Source organism: Bos grunniens, chromosome 19 (assembly GCF_055505025.1).
Source record: "Bos grunniens cultivar Pamir isolate PY7600 chromosome 19, Bosgru_T2T1.0, whole genome shotgun sequence".
NCBI lineage: Eukaryota > Metazoa > Chordata > Mammalia > Artiodactyla > Bovidae > Bos > Bos grunniens.
The window spans coordinates 18,228,096-18,250,444 of record NC_141183.1 but is presented as its reverse complement, the minus strand read 5'-3'; the positions used below and the strand labels follow the sequence as shown (position 1 = coordinate 18,250,444).

The following is a 22,349-nucleotide window of genomic DNA, read 5'->3' as shown; positions in this document are numbered from 1 at the left end:
CTTCCTCTGGCCACAGCGCTTTATCTCTCCCAAACCTACCTGACTCTCACTTGTCCCTGAGCTTCTCTTATGCAGCAGAAATCCAAAAAAGCCCCTTGGAGGAAAGCACACACAGTCAGTGTCACGTGCTGCTTTCCGTCTCTCACAGTGTGTTTGCTCTGGTCTCACCAGGGCTAAATGGGACTTCAGTCAGCAACCACAATGAGCAAAGTCACCACAGACCTGCGGTGTTGAGAATCACTCCATGCATGCCGGCCTTCCAGAAGCTCTCCGGGTCTGTCCAAAATGGCCCCCCCACCCACATCTCTGGGGAGACCTGTGCATGTGGCTTAGCATGGCCTACAGGCATGACTGCAACCCCACTCACATTTCTCGGCCCTCAGCCAACTGCCCTCGTGCAGTGAACACGCTGCACAACCGTGCCGGGCAAAGGCATGTTTCTTCCAGGAGCATTCCACACTAGCCCCTGGGACTTAGTCTCACGTGCAGCATTTGCTGGGGTGGGGGTGGGGGAGGGGAGGAGGTGCTTCTGTTTTCTTAGCTGCTCTATCTGACAAACTGCATCTCAGCAGGTAAACCCCTAAGTCCAACTAGCAAAGTTTTGTAGCACTCTGACTTGCATATGGCAGGTTGTCACTGAGGTGTGAGTGAGTTGTGAAATCAGTTTAAAGGTTATGACCAGCAGGAAAACACAAAAGTATTCTTTTTGAAAACAAAGAGAATTGAAAAAAACAAAACAAAACGGAGTGCACAATGAGTTTGTATCAGAAACCACTTCTGTCCATAAGTATGTGGTGTCCTGAGCTGTGACATAAAATGCAGCTCACAGTCCACGCACAATGTGATCATGAGGGGCTTCGTTGGAAAGGCACCACCTTCTTTCTGATAATCACTATCAGCGTGACCACGGGGCCAGATGTTTTCTCTTTCTCCATTTTTTTTTTTGTTATAAAAGGAAAAGACAAACTACTGTCTAAAGTTTCTTCCAGTTAAAACTTTATGAGGTTTGGATAAAGGGAATATGGATTGGGGGCTGAAAACCAGGAGGATGAGAAGGGAAGCTTTCCTCCCCTTTACAGAAAGAACACATAATTTGTTCTACTTTTCATCAGCTTTGAGTAAGGCTAGCCCCCAAATCTCTAACTTCCCTACCCCAGAACCTCCAAGAACACCTCTGACCTCGCCTGATGCCTACCACCGGCAGGACAACCGAAACCTCTCTCCGTCTACCCTCTTTCCTTCGAGAACAAGTGAAACCAGATGAATCCATCCCAGTCCTGTGCTAGGCCAGATTTGGGAGGGAGGTTGGGGAGCTAGTTCTGCTGATAAATAAATTAGCGTAAAGCATTAGGGTAAATAAAGCTTCTTCCTGCCTTTGGTGAGGAGACTAAAACAGATGAGTTCTCAGCTCTCCTCTAGTTCTAAAATTCTACTTTAAAAGACCAATATTTACCTTCTGCTTCCTTCTTCCTCTGATGTTGTTCTATGAGAATAGATCTGTTTTAAAAGAAAACATGATCACTATCATGACAGCCACTTCCAAATCTTTATTCATTACTTTTTATTTTCAGTCTTATGTACCCAGTGAGTTGATAACATTTTTAAGGACAGGAATTCTATCCTGTTTAAGAATTCTTTGACTCTCCCACAGTACCTAACCTTGGGTGCTGCATGCAGCTGGTGATACATTTTATGGACCATTTTAGATCATGTTCAACAGATAATTCCTAACAAAAAACTTTCAGAAGTAGGGAAAGAAAACAGAAGTATTGACCAGAAACCTAAGCACTGTTTAAAAATCAAGAACAGGGGGAAGATGCCTATCATTACTGTTACTATTGATCACTGTGGAGAAGGGGGGTCCTAATCAGTACAGTAAGAAAACGGTAGAATTGGAAAGGAAGAAATAAACATATCTGCATATGAATGATGGACTTTAGAAGATCAAAGGAATCAACCAAAATTTTAAGTACTGTAAGTAATACAAGAATTCAGTAAGATGGCTTATGTATAAAATCAAGAAATCAACATATAAGCTTTAATAGCTTTCCTATATAGCACAAGTAACTAGCTAAAAAAATAGAAAAAAGATCCCATTTATAATATTAATAAGATGCATAAAGTAACTAGGAATAAACTCAACCAAAAATGCATAAGACTTATGTAATGAGAATATTAAAACCTTCCTGAAGGACATTGAGAAGCAATACATACATGGCATGGGATTCTATCTTCCAAGAATACTGTAAGGATGTCAATTCTCCTCAAATTAACCTACAAATTCAATGCAACCTTATTTATATCCAAGGAAATTTTTAAACAAAACCAGGTGAGCTGACATTTGGTAGAGAATATATGCAAGAACACTTATGAAATGTATGAAAAAGAAGATCAAAGAGCAGGGCCTTACCCCAACAGATATAAAATTACATGTTATAGAGTAACTGGAGTTAAGCAGTGTGATATTGAAAAGATAATAGGAAAAGATAACTGGATCAACAGAATAGAATCCAAGTAAAGATAGTATTTTAGACAGGGGAGAAAGAATGAATCATTTCGTACTGGGGAAAAAGTTAGATTCCCTACCTCAACCACACTAAAAATCAAATACAGCAAGTTCTAGGCAGATTATAAAAGTACTTGAAAATGATGATTAGAGATGATTTTTACATCATGAGGTGACAAAGGCTTGGCGAACAAAACCTGCTGCACACGAGCCTGGAGGCGAGGACGGCCCAGTGTGGTGGCAGGCTGTCAGTGCCTCTCCTACTCTTCTCAGCCCTCACCCCCTTCTCTCCTGGATTGTCTATCTTCTTCCTGGTGATTTATAAAACCCCTTGGAGTTCCCTAGTGGTCCAGTGGTTAGGACTCTGTGATTTTACTGTGGTGGTCTGGATTTGATCCCTGGTCAGGAACGAAGACCCTGCAAGCACAGCACGGCCAAACAGACAAAAACAACCCCCCACCACAAACCTCTTTATAATAAACAAACATTGGCTTTCATTGAATTTCAGCATTGTCTCTGGCTCTAAGGAGACAAGACAGAAGAGCAGAGTAGGGAGCACAGGCTTTGCAGTCAGGTGATACTGGCTCCTGCTTTTGGTTTGACCACTGGGGCCTCATGCTGATTTCCTTCCTTCCCCACGAAGAGAGAACTCACATCTTCCTCTTGCGGCAGTTTCACTTTATCAATAATATCACAGGACTGATCAAAAATAAGAATGCCAAATTCTTACTTGACAATGAGAAATACATCTGTTCTACAGACAGGGCACCTTTGTCTACACAACCAGAGAATTAAACTTCTGTAGAGACAGGCCTCCAAAGCACACCAAAGCACAACCACACACTCAAAAGGCTACTTGGTGAGAACAGAATTAGAACCAAAGCAATCAGCTGAATCCCACATTAAATGGAAAGGCCTGCGGTAGCCAGATGCTCTCAACAGGTGCTGCCTGGCGATGGGCCTGACTCTTCAGTTACGCTGCCTCAGGTGCCATCTCTACTCTTGGACAAGGTGAGGCTGGGCACTGCCGGTCCCTCTTCACCTTTTCTGTACTTTCACTACTGACCATCCCTCCTGCAGACGGACACATTTCTCTTTAGCAGGTAACACATCATGTCAGGTTTTATTCAAGTCTGACAGACCAGGAAGCCATTGGTCCCTACACCGCTCTGCTCCCCTCCATGAGGCTCTTATGGAGCCACCTTCTAAAGAACTGTTTACCACTTTTGTAAGTTCTGAGGTGAGAGGACTGCTTTGCTGGGGCCCCTAAGAACTGGTGACAGGCCTCATGGGACTAGGGTCAAGAGGGCTGGATTATTCCGGGAAGTCTATTTGAAGAAAGATGAACTTGAGTTGGCTTTTGAGAGTCAGGACTCCCACAGGCAGAGTAAAATAAAGGAATTCGTCTGCGCAAAGCCACACGTAAAAGCAGCAATGGGTACGGTGTAATGAGCACGTGGTGAGGGGCTGCTTTGGCTGGAATAGAGGGCTGCCGGGACAGAAGAAAAGATAAAGTGGATTGACTTGGTAGAGTAGAATCAAGATGGTCAGCTCATCAAAATTGCACTTTTGGACTTCCCTGCTGGTGCTGTGGATAGGAGTCCGCCTGCCAATGCAGGAGACATGGGTTTGATCCCTGGACCAGGAAGACCCCACATGCCATGGAGCAACTAAGCCCGTATGCTGCAACTACTCAGCTCCCACACGTAGAGCCTGTGCTCTGCAGCAAGAGAAGCCACCACAATGAGAAGCCTGTGCACAGCAAGGAAGAGTAGCCCTACCACTTGTCTTGACCAGAGAAAGCCCACACAAAGCAACAAAGACCCAGGGCCACAAAAATAAATCAATAATTAAGGTTATATAAAAAAAAAATCTTCCTCTGAATGTTAGCAACTGCCTGTTGGGGAAAGTAATAAGCCATTATGTAACTGAAGGAAAGGTAAGGAGGCTAGCTCCAGGAAGATGCTACTCTAAACAGGACATACTTCAAGGTGGCCTAATGCAGGATTCTTACTTGTAGTGCTCTCATGGAACCTGTTTACACAATGCCTAACACACTGGAGAAGACAGCTGCTAAGGAGATCTAAGGGACTGATAAGATCGAACTTCTATCTATCAGCGGGATCCTTTTAGCCCTCCTAGGGTGACCGACAGCTACGTGAGGGTGGAAATGATGTATCTCTCATCACTGCAGCCACCAAGGAGAGAAATCAAGGTAGCGTGAGAATGACTGTGAGTACATCAAATCCACATGGTGTTCTGAGTCGAAGAAATGTTACTATCGTGTCAACTCTGGCTTCTTATAAACTTAACTGGTCAGAATAGTCTAATGGCTTGTTATCTTGGATTCAGTTCCACAGATATCTCCTGGGAGTGGAGCTCCTATGAAAACCCTGGGAACACACCCTTCAGTAAAAGAACGAAGTACATCTCAGTCTTGTGACTGAAGAGGAGTATCAAGTACTAGCAGGCGGAAAGGTGGCTTTGAATTTTCGGGTTGGGGGTTCTGAATCTGAATTAATAATCATCCTTACCTCAATGAGACAGAACATTATAATCAAAAACATCACTACTACAGTCACAGATATTGCCAAGATGAGTTTGTTGTTATAGCCGTAACCTGGAACTTCTTTTGCGAGCTAAAAATAAATAATAACAAGTTTTTAAAAACAGGGAGCTGGAAAGGATGAAAGCTGAGTATTCTTAAACCTATTCTAAATAATAGCTAACTATTCTTAAACTACTAGAAGACTCCATCCTTTTCAGATGGATAGCTTTTATCAGAAAAAACCATATTTAAAGTTATTGATCTCATCGTTAGCATTTTCTTCTACAATGTATTTATCTTGTGTGTTATGTCCTCTTCTCATCTACCCCAGGAATAGTGCCACCTTCTCTGAATGAGCAGAGTGGGAGGTCATTGTCTTAGCCAGCTTGGCCGAGACAAGATACAGACCAGGAGCCCCAGGTTTTCCTGCTTGGGCACTTCAATGGCATGTCCTAAGGTCCCATGTTTCAGGCGTGATCCTCACCTCACTGGGCTCCTGTTCTTTCTGTTCACTCTGGGCTTCTGTGCTCTCATTGATGTAGTTGTCAGTTTTCCACTGGTCCGTATCCCATTCTGCCTTGGACACCTTTATTTCTTGCTGCTCACTGAGAAGCTTCATCAAGAGGCCTGTTCTGGAGATGAGTTTGGCGCACGCCAGCTGCACGTGGGTCTCAGAGCAGTCCATTTTCAGAGTCCGGATGACGTGAGCAATGAGCTTTCTCACGTCATTGTTGGGGATGAGGGACCGTAGCTGCTGGTTAAGCTGACTTTCAAACTGATCGCCTGGGGATGAGAGCACTGGGAAGCTGACGCTTGGGGGCTTAGAGGCGAACTCAATGCCCACATTGTGGTACTCCCATTGTGTTTCATTGGTGTGCTTAACAGGTGGCATGAAGTCCGCAGCAACAGTAGAATGTGCACTGGAGACATTAATTTGAGCAGTGATTCCAGGTCTGGTTTCTTTTGGCCGAGTAATGTTTCCCGAAGAGATAACTGCTTCAGAAACATGTGGAGTATTGTTCACTGAACTAGAGTTTTCTTTAGGAGGGTTTGAAAGAGAATATAATTCTGAAAAACGGTTTTCCTGAGGATCCAGTAATCCTGAAGATGAAAATGCCTCTCGTGGAGGGGAATTGATGAGACTCCTCACTGCAGAGAACAGAGGCCTTCTGGCCAGCATCATTCTATTGAGTGAACCTTTCTTTCTCAGCTTTCGACTTACTTTGGCCTTTAGTGTTCTGTGGGGCATCCGAGAGCGAGTTTTATGGAAGATGTATTTCTTTCCGGAATGCGAGACTGGTTTGGAAGACTTCATGTTTCTCACTCTAGCATCAGCATCTTCTAAAACGAAAATGGTGTAGGACAAGTCTTTTGATTTGTTTTTAGCCTCAGGTTGGGGTTTTGGAGGGAGGGGGTCAGAAGGCCTGCCCCGAGAGTACTGTTTCAGGAAAGAAGAGACGGCTGCCTTGTGTTCCTTCATGAACGAAGGCTCTGTGTTGAAGGAGTTCCCCACTAACTTCCTGGGCCTCTGCACCATGTCCAGCTCATCCAGCTCCCTTGGGGATGGCCTCCTGAGCCTTCTTTCTTTGGCAGTGTTCTCCACAAGTGGCTGGGCATTCTGTTTCTTCTCGCTGCTCTCATCTCCCGCATCTTTGAAGTGCCTTTTCTGTAGGCCCCTTGGGTGCTTGAGGACCCTGTTCACTCTCAGCAGCCTTTGCCCTGGGCTGTCAATCTCAGCTGGGCTGTTTTCCTGTGGTTGGGCTTTTTCCAGTTTCTTCGGAAACATCTGGCGTTTAAATTTGGGACCCAAAAGGTTGGCATGGATAAGCATAGCCGTTTTTTCTTTCTTTTTAACTTCATCAATTTTTTCTTGAATTTCTGCATCTAACAAGTTTTCCAGAAAATAGAGTTTCCTCAATTTATTTTTATAAGTCGAATTGTTGTCTATAGGCTTAACAGAAGGTTTTTTTGTATTGTTTTTGAAATGGCCCACTGGCATATCTCCTTCATGGGCATTTGTAAAAAGAAGTTGAATGAAGGGCAATAATGTTGATTCAACATCTTCTAGATTTCCCTCTGAGAAATAAGGCAGTATGTAATTCAGTGCGCTGATCACATCACTTTCATCATTAAAGTCCAGCTGCTCATTCATAAAGGCTGACAGACTGACAGCACTTTTGTCTGAGGACGCCCTCTCGGGTTCAATAGTCAGCTCCGTGCTGGTGTTCTTCTTCCGGGCTTGTAACACCTTCATGAACGATCCTTCTGCATTCCCTATAGATGTATTTTCATCTGTCAAAAGAGAAGAAACTGCTTTTGATAACTGAAGACTGATGGGAGAGCTTTTTGTCAGTCCATAATCATGTATCCCAGACAAATAAATTAGGCATCAGCAAATGTTTGACTGCCACTTGGAAGAGAGAGAAAGAAACCCAAACATAAGTCAATGATTGACAACAATAAAAGGTGAAAAAAGATATCTTTTGAAAAAATGACCATCCACTCAGAAGATTCTGTGGCATGAAATATAGTAATTATATTTAGGATCACTCGCCTGGCTCCCAAGGGACTGGCAGGAAGACAAAGATTCCTCTACTCAGATCTACTGTGACTCCTCACAGTCACATACCCCACCCGGTCCTGCCTCAGATGCAGAGGAGTGTAAGGTCTCCTCCCTTCGCCTCTCCAGCGCACTTGCGTTCTTACCACTATCACAAATGATGAAGACCACAACTGCTGCCGACAGGTCATCATCCGAACGTGTCCTCCACCCACCCACTGAGTCCTTTGCTCAGTCCCTGCCTCCATATATTCAGCCTCTAGAAGAGAGGGCTCTATGTCCAAAACTCTTACGTCCCCTTGGCTCTTTGCTGACATTCAGGCAGGGATCAATGAGCTAACAGATTTGCCAGCCTATATGCCAGTGTGGAATGTTCAACAGATCAATAGAATAATACTTGAAGTACTATAATGCAGAAGGGAAAAGCAACTTCCGTCAGTTGCCTACTTTGCTTTCATTTCATTTCACTTCTAATATTTCCAGTGTTTTGGGAAACCACCCAAAGCTTCTGACTGTATATGTATCGTTGTGTAGCTAGGCTTCTCTTCCAAAAGGATTAAAAATTTTAGTGGTGGTGGCAAGGGTCAAAGGAGGACATAAGGGTCATGAGAGAGGAGGGGCATGGGTGTGCAGAGAGCCTAAAATCGGAGACAGGAGATCTGGGTACTAGGCCATTGCACTGAATACCTCGGACCTTGCTTTTCCTCATCTGCAAAAGGAGATTAAAAATGCCTTTTCTGGCCCACTTCTCAGGGAGAAGGGAGTAATATAATTGGTAAAAACAATTGTTTTGAGCAGTTCCCTGGTGGTATAATGGTTGCTGCTAAGTTGCTTCAGTTGTGTCCGACTCTGTGCGACCCCATAGATGGCAGCCCATCAGGCTCCCATCCCTGGGATTTTCCAGGCAAGAGTACTGGAGTGGGTTGCCATTGCCTTCTCCAGGTATAATGGTTAGGATTCGGTATTTTCACTGCCATGGCTCAGGTTCTATCCCTGGTCAGGGAACTTAGTGGCCAAAATAAAATTTAAAAAAAAAAATCAAAAATTGTCTTTATGTAAGTAACAAAGTGTTATTATTTATGATGTGTTCTAGGACACGACTGATTGACTTCACTTTCACTTTTCACTTTTCACTTTCATGCATTGGAGAAGGAAATGGCAACCCACTCCAGTGTTCATGCCTGGAGAATCCCAGGGACAGGGGGGCCTGGTGGGCTGCCATCTACGGGGCCGCACAGAGTCGGACCTGACTGAAGTGACTTAGCAGCAGCAGCAGCAGCAGACCATTGATAGACACCTGTATTCAAGCTATCTGGGTATCAAAGCACATTTTGGAGGTTATCAAGTTAGTGCCAACAAATCTAATATATAGAAAAATAGTCAGAAGCACCTGAGTGTTTTGTGGATAGAAAAGTTTGAGATTCAGAACAAGTTCAGAGCTGGACAGTCTAAGAATAAAACTGCTCTTCCCCGGTGGCGCTAGTGGTAAAGAACCTACTTGCCAATGCAAGAGATGTAAGAGATGAAGGTTCGATCCCTGGGTTGGGAAGAACCCCTGGAGGGGGGTATGGTAACATACTTCAGTAGTCTTGCCTGGAGAATCTCATGGACAGAGGAGTCTGGTGGGCAACAGTCCATAGCATCTCAAAGAGTCAGACACGACTGAAGCAACTTAGCACACACACAGTGCACCCCCCTTTAGAAGAGCTAGCTGGCAGCTTCTGGTGGTGGAACCAGAAACTCTCAGGCTCCGCCGTAAGACAGCATCACTTGTACTCTTTTATAATATTATAAAAATAGACAAAATATCAAAAATATGTTTACATCTATCCTATAAGACAAAGGATACTTGAGACCTAAGGTATATAGAATCAGTTTACAAACTGATGCACTGTATGAGTAAGTTCTCATTTGCAGACAGCACAGAATACATTATGTGGCCATTCGTGTTAATGCCCTTCCCCCTTTCATTCCTTTTTCTTGTTCTTTTATGTATGTATATCAGTTACCTTATTAAGTTAACAATGTAACTAAGCTATTATTAGCTTAATAATGTAACCAAGAATCTGATTTTTAGTAAAAGTAGTTCTTAGAAATTTAGGGATGTGGAACTCTGAATGAATAAAAATAATGCAATTACATTATTAATTTTAAAATTTATCATCACTGGTTAAAAATAAAAATTAAAGAATTAGAAGAAAATTTAAAAATTACCATCAGGAAATTCAGACTCACCACAAAATGTGACGTTTGTCAGGCAATCACTGTCACAATGCAGTTTGACTGTCTTGCAGACAACCTCGATAGTGTTTTTGAATTGGCAGAGGCAGCAGGCCATACGAATAGGTAAGATCCTATAAATGGAAATGCAGAGAATCAAATTTGTGGTAAAGGAATTACTTGAGTAGGCTGAAGAGGCAGGCCAAGGCCACCACAGGCCAGTGCATAAAGGAGTTAGTTCTTGGGGCATATGGACTGGAGAACTGGATACAGATCAGTTGGCCAGTTGCTGCTCTTGACTGTTGAAAATAAATATAGAGGCCAGAGGTGCCCAACAGAAGGATTAGGGTGGCAGTGGGGATGGTATGCCTAGAAAAAAGGGAATAGGGACTAGAATTGGGTGACATTGATCTGTAGTTTAATTCAGAAATATCTCCTTCCAACCCAAAAACTTCATTTTGGGTTGACAGTACACAGAAGTAGGCAGACTTCTAAGAAGAATCTGAATAAGTCCCCTTATTTAGTCTCTTTTTCAATTCCTATTTATGAGTAATAAATACATTAGAAATTACTTTAGGAATAAAAAAACACTGTGTGGTTAAAACAATAATAGAGATCTCATTGACCAAATCTGGACAATGTGAACATTCAAAAGAATGACATTATCATTATAATAAGTTATAATTAGAGTACATGAGTTTATAATGATATTCAAAAAGAAAAGTGAGGGAGCTCTGCTTTAGAGAATAATAACAGGTAATAAATGAGAAAGGAATGATAAAATTAGGAAAGTGTCATTTTACAACTATCAATGTAATAGTTGATTCAGACAAGGATTATCATTGATGCACAGCTGGGTAAAGAGTTGTCTGGAAGTAGGATCTTCACTGATCCCAAAGTTCAGCCCACATATTATTTATCAATTACCAAGGGGGAAAATAACTTTACAATGGAGACATATGTAAGATATCACCTTAATCAAGTGATCAGACTTAGCATTGGGCCACTTGAAGTGATGAAGTAGGAAGGATACATCACTTATATAGTATTCTTCTCCAAAATGTTTACTTTGAATCTAATGAGGAAACAGACAAATCCAGATTGTGGGGCAAATTACAAAACAATTGGCTTAGATTCTTTAGAAATGCCAACGTCATAAAAGACCAAAAAAAAAAAAAAATAGCAGGGAAACATTCTACATTAAGGGAAACAAAGACATGACATGCAATGCCTAGTCTTCGATTGGACTCCATATCAAAACAAAACAGACTTAAAGAATATTATTGGCTTCAGGTCAAGATGAAGTAGCAAGGACCAATTTAACCTTTTACCTGAAACAATGAAAAAATCAAACAAAACATACGAAAAACAAAACATACAAAAAACAGTTTTCAAGAAACTGGACCTCAGGCAATCAAATTCAGTGATCCCCAAGAGATGGGAGATAAATGAAGTGACCCCTTTGATTGCCGTAGCTTACTTCTTTAAGAGAATTTCCAGGTCATGGTACAGGGAAGAGAAACCCTTCCCTGGGTAAGGAAGACTGGTAGACTCCCCAGATGAAGAAATAGAGCTGAGAATCTGGGAAAACCAAGGTGATCAGAGTTCACAAAGCAGAGTAATGGAGGGTAAAGAAATACACAGACAAAGAACTCTGGAGATATGCAGAGGGAGCTCTTAAGTATTCAACAAAGTATTGGTCACACAACATTTGTGTGAGGAATTAACTGATGCCAGGAAAAGAACCACAGGAAAGGATTAATAATAAGAATAACTGCAAAATTCTGGAAAGCAATTATCCTTCAATAAAAAATAAATTTTAAAAAATTAATAAATTTTTTTAAAAGTAAAAAAAAAGATTAACTGGATATCACACAGGGTTGGGTGTTCCTACAAGTCAGAAGACAAAACCTCATGGTACGCAGAAAGGACTTGTCTCAGTAGTTGCAAATAATGAATTCTAGACTAAAGGTTACTTGAAGTGCTACCTAATGAATCTTAAAAGCTAGACCTAAAAGAATAGAATTGTTTTGAGTAACTTAACTTTACCCAAAACAAAGCCCAAGCATTTTATAAAAATATATAGCATACAATGAGCTAAAAATTCATAATGTCTAGAATCATATGAAAATTACCAGGCATGCAAGTAAGCAGGAAAATGTGACCTATATTGGAGAAAAAAGCAATCAATCAAAACTAACTCATTATCTATACAGATATAAGAATTAGTAGAAAAGGACATTTTAAAAATTATAACATGAAAAAGCTGGCTGACTGGCTGACTGCTGGCTGGCTTAAAACTTAACATTCAAAAAACTAAGATCATGGCATGTGGTCCCATTACTTCATGGCAAATAGAAGGGGAAAAAGCGGTAGCAGTGACAGACGTTCTTTTCTTGGGCTCCAAAATCACTGCAGACAGTGACTGCAGCCATGAAATTAAAAGATGCTTGCTTTTTGGAAGAAAAACTATGACAAACCTAGACAGCATATTAAAAAGCAGACATACCACTTTGCCAACAAAGGGCTATATAGTCAAAGCTATGATTTTTCCATTAGTCATGTATGGATGTGAGAGTTGGACCATAAAGAAGGCTAAGCATTGAAAAATTGATGCTTTTGAATTGTGGTGCTGGAGAAGACTCTTGAGAGACCCTTGGACAGCAAGGAGATCAAATCAGTCAATCCTAAAGGAAATCAACCCTGAATATTCATTGGAAGGACTGATGCTGAAGTCGAAGCTCTAATCCTTTGACCACCTAATGTAAACAGCCAACTCATTGGGAAAGAAGGATTGAAGGCAAAAGAAGAGGGTGACAGAGGATGAGATGGTTAGATTGCACCACTGATTCAATGGGCATGAATTTGGGCAAACTCTGGCAGATAGTGAAGGGCAGGGAAGCCTGGTATTCTGCAGTCCATGGGGTCACAAAGAGTCAGATACAACTTAGCGACTGAACAACAACAACAACAACATACATGAAAACAGTTATAACAACTGTATTTCATTTGTTACAAAACCCAGACTAAAGACTGAAAATGTTAAGTAGAGGCATGGAAGATGTAAAACAGATCCAAATTGAACTTCTAGAGATTATAAAAACAATGTAGAAATGAAAAAGATACTGGGTGAGGTTGATGGCATATTAGACACTGCAGAAGAAAGGATCAGAAAACATTAAGACATGGTAATAGAAACAACCCAAAATGAAACACAAACAGTAAAAAAACAAAACAAAAAAAATGAAGAGCACATCAATGAACTGTGCAACAACTTCAAGTGACCTAATATATGTATACGTAGAGTCCATGAAGGAGAGGAGAGATACAAAAATTTGAAGAAATAATAGCCAAATTTTTCCCACATTGCTCAACACTATAAACCCACAAAGTTGAGATCAGTGAACTTTAAGCAAAAGAAACATGGACAAAACTACACCAAGGCACAAATAATCAAATTGCTCAAAACCAGCAATAAAGAGAAAAATTTTAAAGCCATTAGAAGAAAAAACTATACACTACATATAGAAAGTGAAGTCGCTCAGTTGTGTCCGACTCTTTGTGATCCCATGGACTGTAGTCTACCAGGCTTCTCTGTCCATGAGATTTTCCAGGCAAGAGTACTGGAGTGGGTTGCCATTTTCTTCTCCAGGAGATCTTCCTGACCCAGGGATCGAACCCAGGTCTCCTGCATTGCAGGCAGACGCCTTACCCTCTGAGCCACCAGGGAATATTACTCACTACATATAGAGGGACAAAGATAACAATGACGGCAGATTTCTTGTTGGAAACAATGTAAACAAATACTAAGTGGATTAACGTAATAACAATTCAAGGAGTGAATTGAATTCTATCAAGAGAGAATTCTATACCCAGATCTTTCAAAAATAAAGGCTATCTCAGACATACAAAAGCTGCAGAATTCATCACTAGTTGATTTTCACTGTAAGAAATGTTAAAAAGTATTTTTAAACAGAAGGAAAATGATACCAGATGGAATCATGGATCTACACAAAAGAATAAAAACACTGTAATTGTATTCACATAGGTAAATATATAAGATTTTTATTATTATTTAAATATCTTTAAAAGATAATCTATTGTTTAACCAAAAAATAATATAGTGTGCTGTTTATGACATAAGTAAAATATATGAAAACAATCCCACAAAGGTCAGGAGTGAAGAAATGGAAGTGCCCTATTGTAAGATTCCTATAGTATTAATGAAATTGTGTAATATCATTCGAAGATAGACTGTGATAAGTTAAAGATGCATACTGTAAACTATAAAGCAATCTTAAAATAACAAAACCTGAGTTATAATGAATTAGCCAACAAAGGAAATAAAATAATAAAATCTACTCAGTCTGAAAGTAGGAAGAAAAAGGAAAAAGAAAGTACGATGGGACAAATAGGAAGCAAATGGCAAGACAATAGATTTAAATGTAATTATATTAAATGTAAATGCTCTAATCACCCTAATTAAAAGAATCATCACACTAGACAAAAAAGCAAAAGCCAACTATATACAAGAACCATCTTCAATAGAAAATAAAAGGTTAAAAGGATAGAAAAAATTATCCTATGCTAACACTAATGAAAAGAAAACTGGAGTGAATGTATCACTTTAAGACAAAGTCAGTGTCAAAGCAGAGATTATTATCAGGGATACAGAATGTTACTTCACCATGATAGAAAGGTCAATTGATGAAGAAGACATTACCTAAAAAGTTATCCATTTGGTAACAGCTTCAAAATATATGAATGAAAAATGAGAGTGGCAAGGAGAAACAAATTAAAAATCTGCAATTATAGTTAGGGATTTCAACATTTCTCTCTCAATAATTAACAGAACAAGTAGATAAAAAATCAGAAAGCACTAGAAGACGTGAACAACACTATCAACCTACTTAACTTAATTGACATTTATAGAACACACCATCCAAATAAAGGAAATCAGTCCTGAATATTCATTGGAAGGACTGATGCTGAAGCTGAAACTCCAGTACTTTGGCCACCTGATGTGAAGAACTGACCTATTGGAAAAGACCCTGATGCTGAGGAAGATAGAAGGCAGGAGGAGAAGGGGACCACAGAGGATGAGATGATTGGATGGCATCACTGACTCTTATGGACATGAGTTTGAGTAAACTCTGGGAGTTGGTGATGGACAGGGAAGCCTGGCGTGCTGCAGTCCATGGGGTTGCAAAGAGTTGGACATGACTGAGCGACTGAACTGAGCTGAAGGTGTGTAATAAACTGTCACAATAAAGACCTACAGAAATCGTTTTTTTAAACTGCAAAAAATTAAAACCTGACCCCTTCCCTCATACCATACATGAAAATTAAATGGATCATAGACCTAAATGTAACTATACAACTTCTGGAAGAAAACACAGGAGAAAATCTTTGTGATTTTTGGATTAGGCAATGGGATCTCAGAAGAAGATTTCTTAGGTAAGACACAAAAAAGCACAAACCATACAAGAAAAATTGCTAGAGTTCTTCAAAATTTTTAAACTTCTGGTCTTCAGAGACACTTTAATAGAATGAGAGTAAATCACAATCTGAGAGAAGATATTTACTAGACACATATCTAAGAGAAAGGACTTATTTTTCAGTGCTCTATAAAGTATTCTTAAAACTCAATATAAATATCCAATTAAAATGGATTTGAACAGACACTTCATTTTAAGAGATATCTGCACATGAATAGACACTCAACAGCATCAGCTATTAGAGAAATGCAAATTAAAGCACAATGAGATTTAACCACACACCTACTAGGAAGGCTTAAATTTTTTAAAACAACTATAAGGATCAGGTGAAGATGTGGAGCAATCCCAACTCTCAGATGTTGCCAGTGGGAATGCAAAATGGAACAGCCACTTTAGAAAACAGTTCAGCAGTTTCTTAAAAAGTTAAATACGCACTTAACATATGATGTAGCAATCCCACCCTTAGGTATTTTATCCCAAAGAAATGAAAATATACATTTGCACAAAACATATGCTCACACATGCATATGAATATTTTTAGAGGTTTTGTTCATAATAGCCAAAAAACAAAACAACTCAGCTGATGTTCATCAACTGATAAATGCATAAACAAACTATATACCCACACAACGAGAATACCACTCAGCATTATTGCTGAGGGATGAACTACCAATAGGTGCAACTGCATCAATAAATCTCCAAGGACACTGGCTGAGTGAAAGGAGTCAGAAACAAAAAGGCCACATACCACATGATTGCATGTACAAGATACTACGGAAAAGGCAAAATTATAAAGACAAAAATCAGATTGGTGGTTGCCAGGGGCTGGTAGTGGGAGGAGGAGACTGACTACAAAGGGACATGAGGGGTCTTTGAGGGGGGTGCAGAAGTTTTCTATATCTCAAATGTAATGGTGGCTACAGAACTATAAGTCTGTCAAAACACATCAAACTATATTTTTAAACCGTGGATTTTATTAAATGAAAATGATACATCAATAAACTTTAAAAAATAATAAAATAAACCTAAAAATACACAATAGAGTGAAAATAAATATAATAAAAATCAACTTACAGTTTTTCCAATTCAAGGGTCATCATGAGAATGCTTTCAATTGTTGTAAGTGACACTTGTGTTGTTCCCATGTCTCTGAAGGAGAAGCCCAAACATGTAAGATATAAACGTATAATATAAACACAAATTCTAAACTTAAAATTTTTAACATGTGACTACTTCAATTCTGACTTCTTATATGCCCAAAGATGGAGAAGCTCTATACAGTCAACAAAAACAAGACCAGGAGCTGACTGTGGCTCAGATCATGAACTCCTTATTGCCAAATTCAGATTTAAATTGAAGAAAGTAGGGAAAACCACTAGATCATTCAGGTATGACCTAAATCAAATCCCTTATGATTATACAGTGGAAGTGAGAAATAGATTTAAGGGACTAGATCTGATAGATAGAGTGCCTGATGAACTATGGACTGAGGTTCGTGACATTGTATAGGAGACAGGGATTAAGACCATCCTCATGGAAAAGAAATGCAAAAAAGCAAAATGGCTGTCTGGGGAGGCCTTACAAATAGCTGTGAAAAGAAGAGAAGCAAAAAGCAAAGGAGAAAAGGAAAGATATAAGCATCTGAATGCAGAGTTCCAAAGAATAGCAAGGAGAGATAAGAAAGCCTTCCTCAGCCATCAGTGCAAAGAGATAGAGGAAAACAACAGAATGGGAAAGACTAGACATCTCTTTAATAAAATTAGAGATACCAAGGAAACATTTCATGCAAAGACAGGCTCGATAAAGGACAGAAATGGTACGGACCTAACAGAAGCAGAAGATATTAAGAAGAGGTGGCAAGAATACACAGAAGAACTGTACAAAAAAGATCTTCACGACCAAGATAATCACGATGGTGTGATCACTGACTTAGAGCCAGACATCCTGGAATGTGAAGTCAAGTGGGCCTTAGAAAGCATCACTATGAACAAAGCTAGCGGAGGGGATGGAATTCCAGTTAAGCTATTTCAAATCCTGAAAGATGATGCTGTGCAAGTACTATACTCAATATGCCAACAAATTTGGAAAACTCAGCAGTGGCCACAGGACTGGAAAAGGTCAGTTTTCATTCCAATCCCAAAGAAAGGCAATGCCAAAGAGTGCTCAAACTACCACACAATTGCACTCATCTCACACGCTAGTAAAGTAATGCTCAAAATTCTCCAAGCCAGGCTTCAGCAATACGTGGACCATGAACTTCCAGATGTTCAAGCTGGTTTTAGAAAAGGCAGAGGAACCAGAGATCAAATTGCTAACATCTGCTGGATCATCAAAAAAGCAAGAGAGTTCCAGAAAAATATCTATTTCTGCTTTATTGACTATGCCAAAGCCTTTGACTGTGTGGATCACAATAAACTGTGGAAAATTCTGAAAGAGATGGGCATACCAGACCACCTGACCTGCCTCTTGAGAAACCTATATGCAGGTCAGGAAGCAACAGAACTGGACATGGAACAACAGACTGGTTCCAAATAGGAAAAGGAGTACATCAAGGCTGTATATTGTCACCCTGCTTATTTAACTTATATGCAGAGTACATCATGAGAAACACTAGACTGGAAGAAACACAAGCTGGAATCAAGATTGCTGGGAGAAATATCAATAACCTCAGATATGCAGATGACACCACCCTTATGGCAGAAAGTGAAGAGGAACTAAAAAGCCTCTTGATGAAAGTGAAAGTGCAGAGTGAAAAAGTTGGCTTAAAGCTCAACATTCAGAAAACGAAGATCATGGCATCTTGTCCCACCACTTCATGGGAAATAGATGGGGAAACAGTGGAAACAGTGTCAGACTTTATTTTTCTGGGCTCCAAAATCACTGCAGATGGTGACTGCAGCCATGAAATTAAAAGATGCTTACTCCTTGGAAGGAAAGCTATGACCAACCTAGATAGCATATTCAAAAGCAGAGACATTACTTTGTCAACAAAGGTCCGGCTAGTCAAGGCTATGGTTTTTCCTGTGGTCATGTATGGATGTGAGAGTTGGACTGTGAAGAAGGCTGAGCGCTGAAGAATTGATGCTTTTGAACTGTGGTGTTGGAGAAGACTCTTGAGAGTCCCTTGGACTGCAAGGAGATCCAACCAGTCCATTCTGAAGGAGATCAGCCCTGGGATTTCTTTGGAAGGAATGATGCTGAAGCTGAAACTCCAGTACTTTGGCCACCTCATGCGAAGAGTTGACTCACTGGAAAAGACTCTGATGCTGGGAGGGATTGGGGGCAGGAGGAGAAGGGGACGACAGAGGATGAGATGGCTGGATGGCATCACTTCGATGGACGTGAGTCTGAGTGAACTCCAGGAGTTGGTGATGGATAGGGAGGCCTGGAGTGCTGGGATTCATGGGGTCGCAAAGAGTTGGACACGACTGAGCGACTGATCTGATCTGACTCCTTGGAAGAAAAGTTATGACTAACCTAGATAGCATATTGAAAAGCAGAGACATTACTTTGCCAACAAACGTCCGTCTAGTCAAGGCTATGGCTTTTCCAGTGGTCATGTATGGATGTGAGAGTTGGACTGTGAAGAAAGCTGAGCGCCAAAGAATTGATGCTTTTGAACTGTGGTGTTGGAGAAGACTCTTGTGAGTCCCTTGGACTGCAAGGAGATCCAACCAGTCCATTCTGAAGGAGATCAGCCCTGGGATTTCTTTGGAAGGAATGATGCTGAAGCTGAAACTCCAGTACTTTGGCCACCTCATGTGAAGAGAGTTGACTCATTGGAAAAGACTCTGATGCTGAGAGGGATTGGGGGCAGGAGGAGAAGGGGACGACAGAGGATGAGATGGCTGGATGGCATCACTGACTCGATGGACGTGAGTCTGAGTGAACTCCGAGAGTTGGTGATGGGAGGCCTGGCATGCTGCAATTCATGGGGTCGCAAAGAGTCGGACATGACTGAGTGACTGAACTGAACTGAACTGACTGATATGTCCTAGATAATTCTAGAGAACTCTTATTGGAGAAATTTAAATTTGCATCATCAAATTAATGACCCTGGTGCTGAACAGTAAAATCTTTATTACCCTGACTTCTCATTTTCAATTGCATCTACCTCTCGTGATAACTTTTTTTTTTTTAAATAATGTACCCCTTATTCCTTTTTGCTTTCTGGGATAAATAATATTCCTACATGCATCTCCATGTTCCATATCTATGTGTGTTCTTCAACACTGCTCTCTTCCTCTGCTGGCTGTCTTACTCATACACATTCTTTAACTTTTTTCCTTGCCAATAACTCTTATATCAATAACCTAGTTAAAATTTAAAGTATGACTTTTTACCCAAAATACTCAACCTGTAACAAAAGTAAGAAAGAGCAGAAATCTTCTCAAGGGCCATGAAAATGCTGCAATACTCACAAATATTTTAATGCTGGCAATTTAAAAAGATACGAATCTTCCACTGCTGTCAAAGGATTACGATTGAGAATTCTGAAAAATGGAATGGAATTAAAATTGTCCACATTTTCAATGACGTCCAAGAAAGTTTACATTCATTTTTAGGGCATATGGAATTTGGTAAAAAAATAATCTTTTTCTGTCTTTACCTATAAATCACCCTCAGAATCCGTAAAGCACTATTCCTTTGGGAATTACCCAAGTCTCTAGATGGTAAGAAGGAGAAGAGAAAAAGAGGGAAAAAATAGAAAAATAGTGGATAGCAAAGAAAAAAATACACCAAAGAACCTTTCAGGTCAAAAACCCTAGAAGTGACTATGCTGGTAGGAAGCCCTTGCTCCATAAGAAATACTATTTCTAGGGTCCTCCATAATTCAAGGTGTTTTTCATTTCTAGAAAATTTTTTTATATTTCATAGTTTAAACTACCCAATTAAAGACAAAAATAGGACAGTTCCTTGATTTTGGAGCCAAAGAAGAAGAGATAAATACAAGAGGAACTGGTGAAAGTCACATCCCATGACGTGGTCCCATGTGTATCCTAGGATCACAGCCTTTGCTACAATGTATGTAATCCCGTTTGTCAGTCTCATAGGTGGTCAACAATTTGAAAGCAGTGACAACACTATATTGTCATTGTTATCCCTGTGCCTGACAGAGTGCCTAATATTTACTAGGTAGTTAATAAATGTTTGTTGAATAAATAAATAACATTTGTGTATATATCAAAAAAATGAAAAAATTAATTTTTTTGGAACAAAGTTTTATTCCAAAATACTAGAATAGATTTTCTTCTTAGTTCTTTAAAACAAATAAGGAAAAGGAAAACCAAGAAGAAACAGAAAGGAAAGAAAATCTGTCTTTAGGGTAACTTCACCCAAGAATCACTAACATATTTTTGCAGAATATTATAAAGCTAACATATCATAGCTAACATACAAAGCTAACATATCAGAATATTATAAAGCTAACATATAACAAAGCTAATTATCACAACTAACATCTGTTGGGTTGCTAGGCATCTGTGATTGGCATTTAACATTTAATCCTCATAGTAATCTTACATGATCAACTTATTACCCCATTTTACAAATGAGGAAACTGAGGCACAGAGAAGTTATATAACTTGTTCTAAGTCATCAACCTAGTAAGCAAAACCGGAATTTGTACTCAGTTCTGACTCTAAAGCCTGTGTTTAACCTGTGTGGGAAAAAAAATGAGGGATTAAAGTATCTGTTATGCTAACCTTAATTGTGAGAACACTAAATATAGAAATACCTTTCCAAACTTCATCTATCCACCTGGGAAAGCCTCTATGAGAACTGTACGTTCTCTTTTTCTTTCTTTTCCCTAATCATCTCCCATGATCAAATATTTAATTAGCCTATGGTCACTGAGATTTTAAACAATGTTGTAGGCAAATCAGTAAAACTGATGGAGTAAGGACATCTGAAAATTCATCCCCCAATAAAAGTAATGACAACAAAACTGACCAAAAAATGGTCAGAATCAACTTTTCCTGAACTCTGGAAATTTAACCAACAGGCTTTCAGCAAACCAGGGAACCATTTATTCAAGGAAAATAAATTAATTTCTGTAACAATCATGAGATCTGTGTTGCCCCACTTTACAAATGAGGAAACTGTTCACTTGTTCCAGACCTTTGCTCTCCATGCCTTGAAAAATAGCCCACACTTCTGGTACCAGAGGAAGCAGAACAGACTGGGAGGGCCTTCAAAGCCTCACTTCCAAAGCACTATCATTATTTTATATGTTTGGTGGTTCCCTGGAAGACCTTACTTGAAAGGTTTGCCTTTGACCTGACTGGAAGCTACCTAATGTAAAAGGCCTCTTTTCAGGTGGTATTTTTGGAAAATATTTTCAGGTAAATATTTTAACAAGACAGTTGTATGAGGCCGTGGATAACAGTTTGAGGCAAAAAACAGCCTAACCAAAAAGCTTAAAAAGAAAAGCTGAGGGACTTCCCTGGTGGCTCACTGGTAAAGAATCCACCTACCAAAGCAGGAGACACGGGTTCGATCCCTGGTCCAGGAAGATCCCACATGCCCCTGTGCCACAACTATTTAGCCTGTGCTCTAGAACCTGGGAGCTGCAACTCCTGAGCCCATGCACCCTAGGGCCAGTGCTCTGCAACAAGAGAACCCACTGGAATGAGAAACCTGTGCCCCACAGCGAGAGGGTAGCTCCTGACTGCAACTAGAGAAAAGCCTTCACAGCAAAGAAGACCCACTGCCAAAAATGAAGGAAGAAAGAAAAGCTGAGGAATGAGATGCCCACAGAGACTTTGAAATCTTCCAACACATTCCTGGGAAACTAGAAGACCACAAGACATATTCTTGGGAATCTAAAAATAACTATTAGCCTTGAATAAAGAGTTCAGCAAAGTTACAGAATGTAAGATAAATATACAAAAATTAGTTATATTTCTGCTGCTGCTGCTGCTGCTGCTAAGTCACTTCAGTCGTGTCCAACTCTGTGCGACCCCATAGACGGAAGCCCACCAGGCTCCCCCGTCCCTGGGATTCTCCAGGCAAGAA

At 40.1% G+C, this 22,349-nt stretch overlaps 1 protein-coding gene across 1 annotated transcript in view; it reads right to left on the bottom strand.

Moving 5' to 3' along the window:
* LOC147351427 (uncharacterized) overlaps positions 1 to 22,349 on the bottom strand; it is a 49,500-nt gene that overhangs the window by 522 nt on the left and 26,629 nt on the right. The window contains exons 6-12 of the mRNA XM_086357219.1: positions 19,754 to 19,825; positions 16,407 to 16,481; positions 9,850 to 9,968; positions 5,539 to 7,346; positions 5,041 to 5,145; positions 1,454 to 1,497; positions 40 to 94 (exon numbers count right to left, since the gene is read on the bottom strand). Coding sequence (XP_086213345.1) covers positions 40 to 94; positions 1,454 to 1,497; positions 5,041 to 5,145; positions 5,539 to 7,346; positions 9,850 to 9,968; positions 16,407 to 16,481; positions 19,754 to 19,825 — 2,278 coding nt within the window. The remainder of the gene's footprint in view (positions 1 to 39; positions 95 to 1,453; positions 1,498 to 5,040; positions 5,146 to 5,538; positions 7,347 to 9,849; positions 9,969 to 16,406; positions 16,482 to 19,753; positions 19,826 to 22,349) is intronic.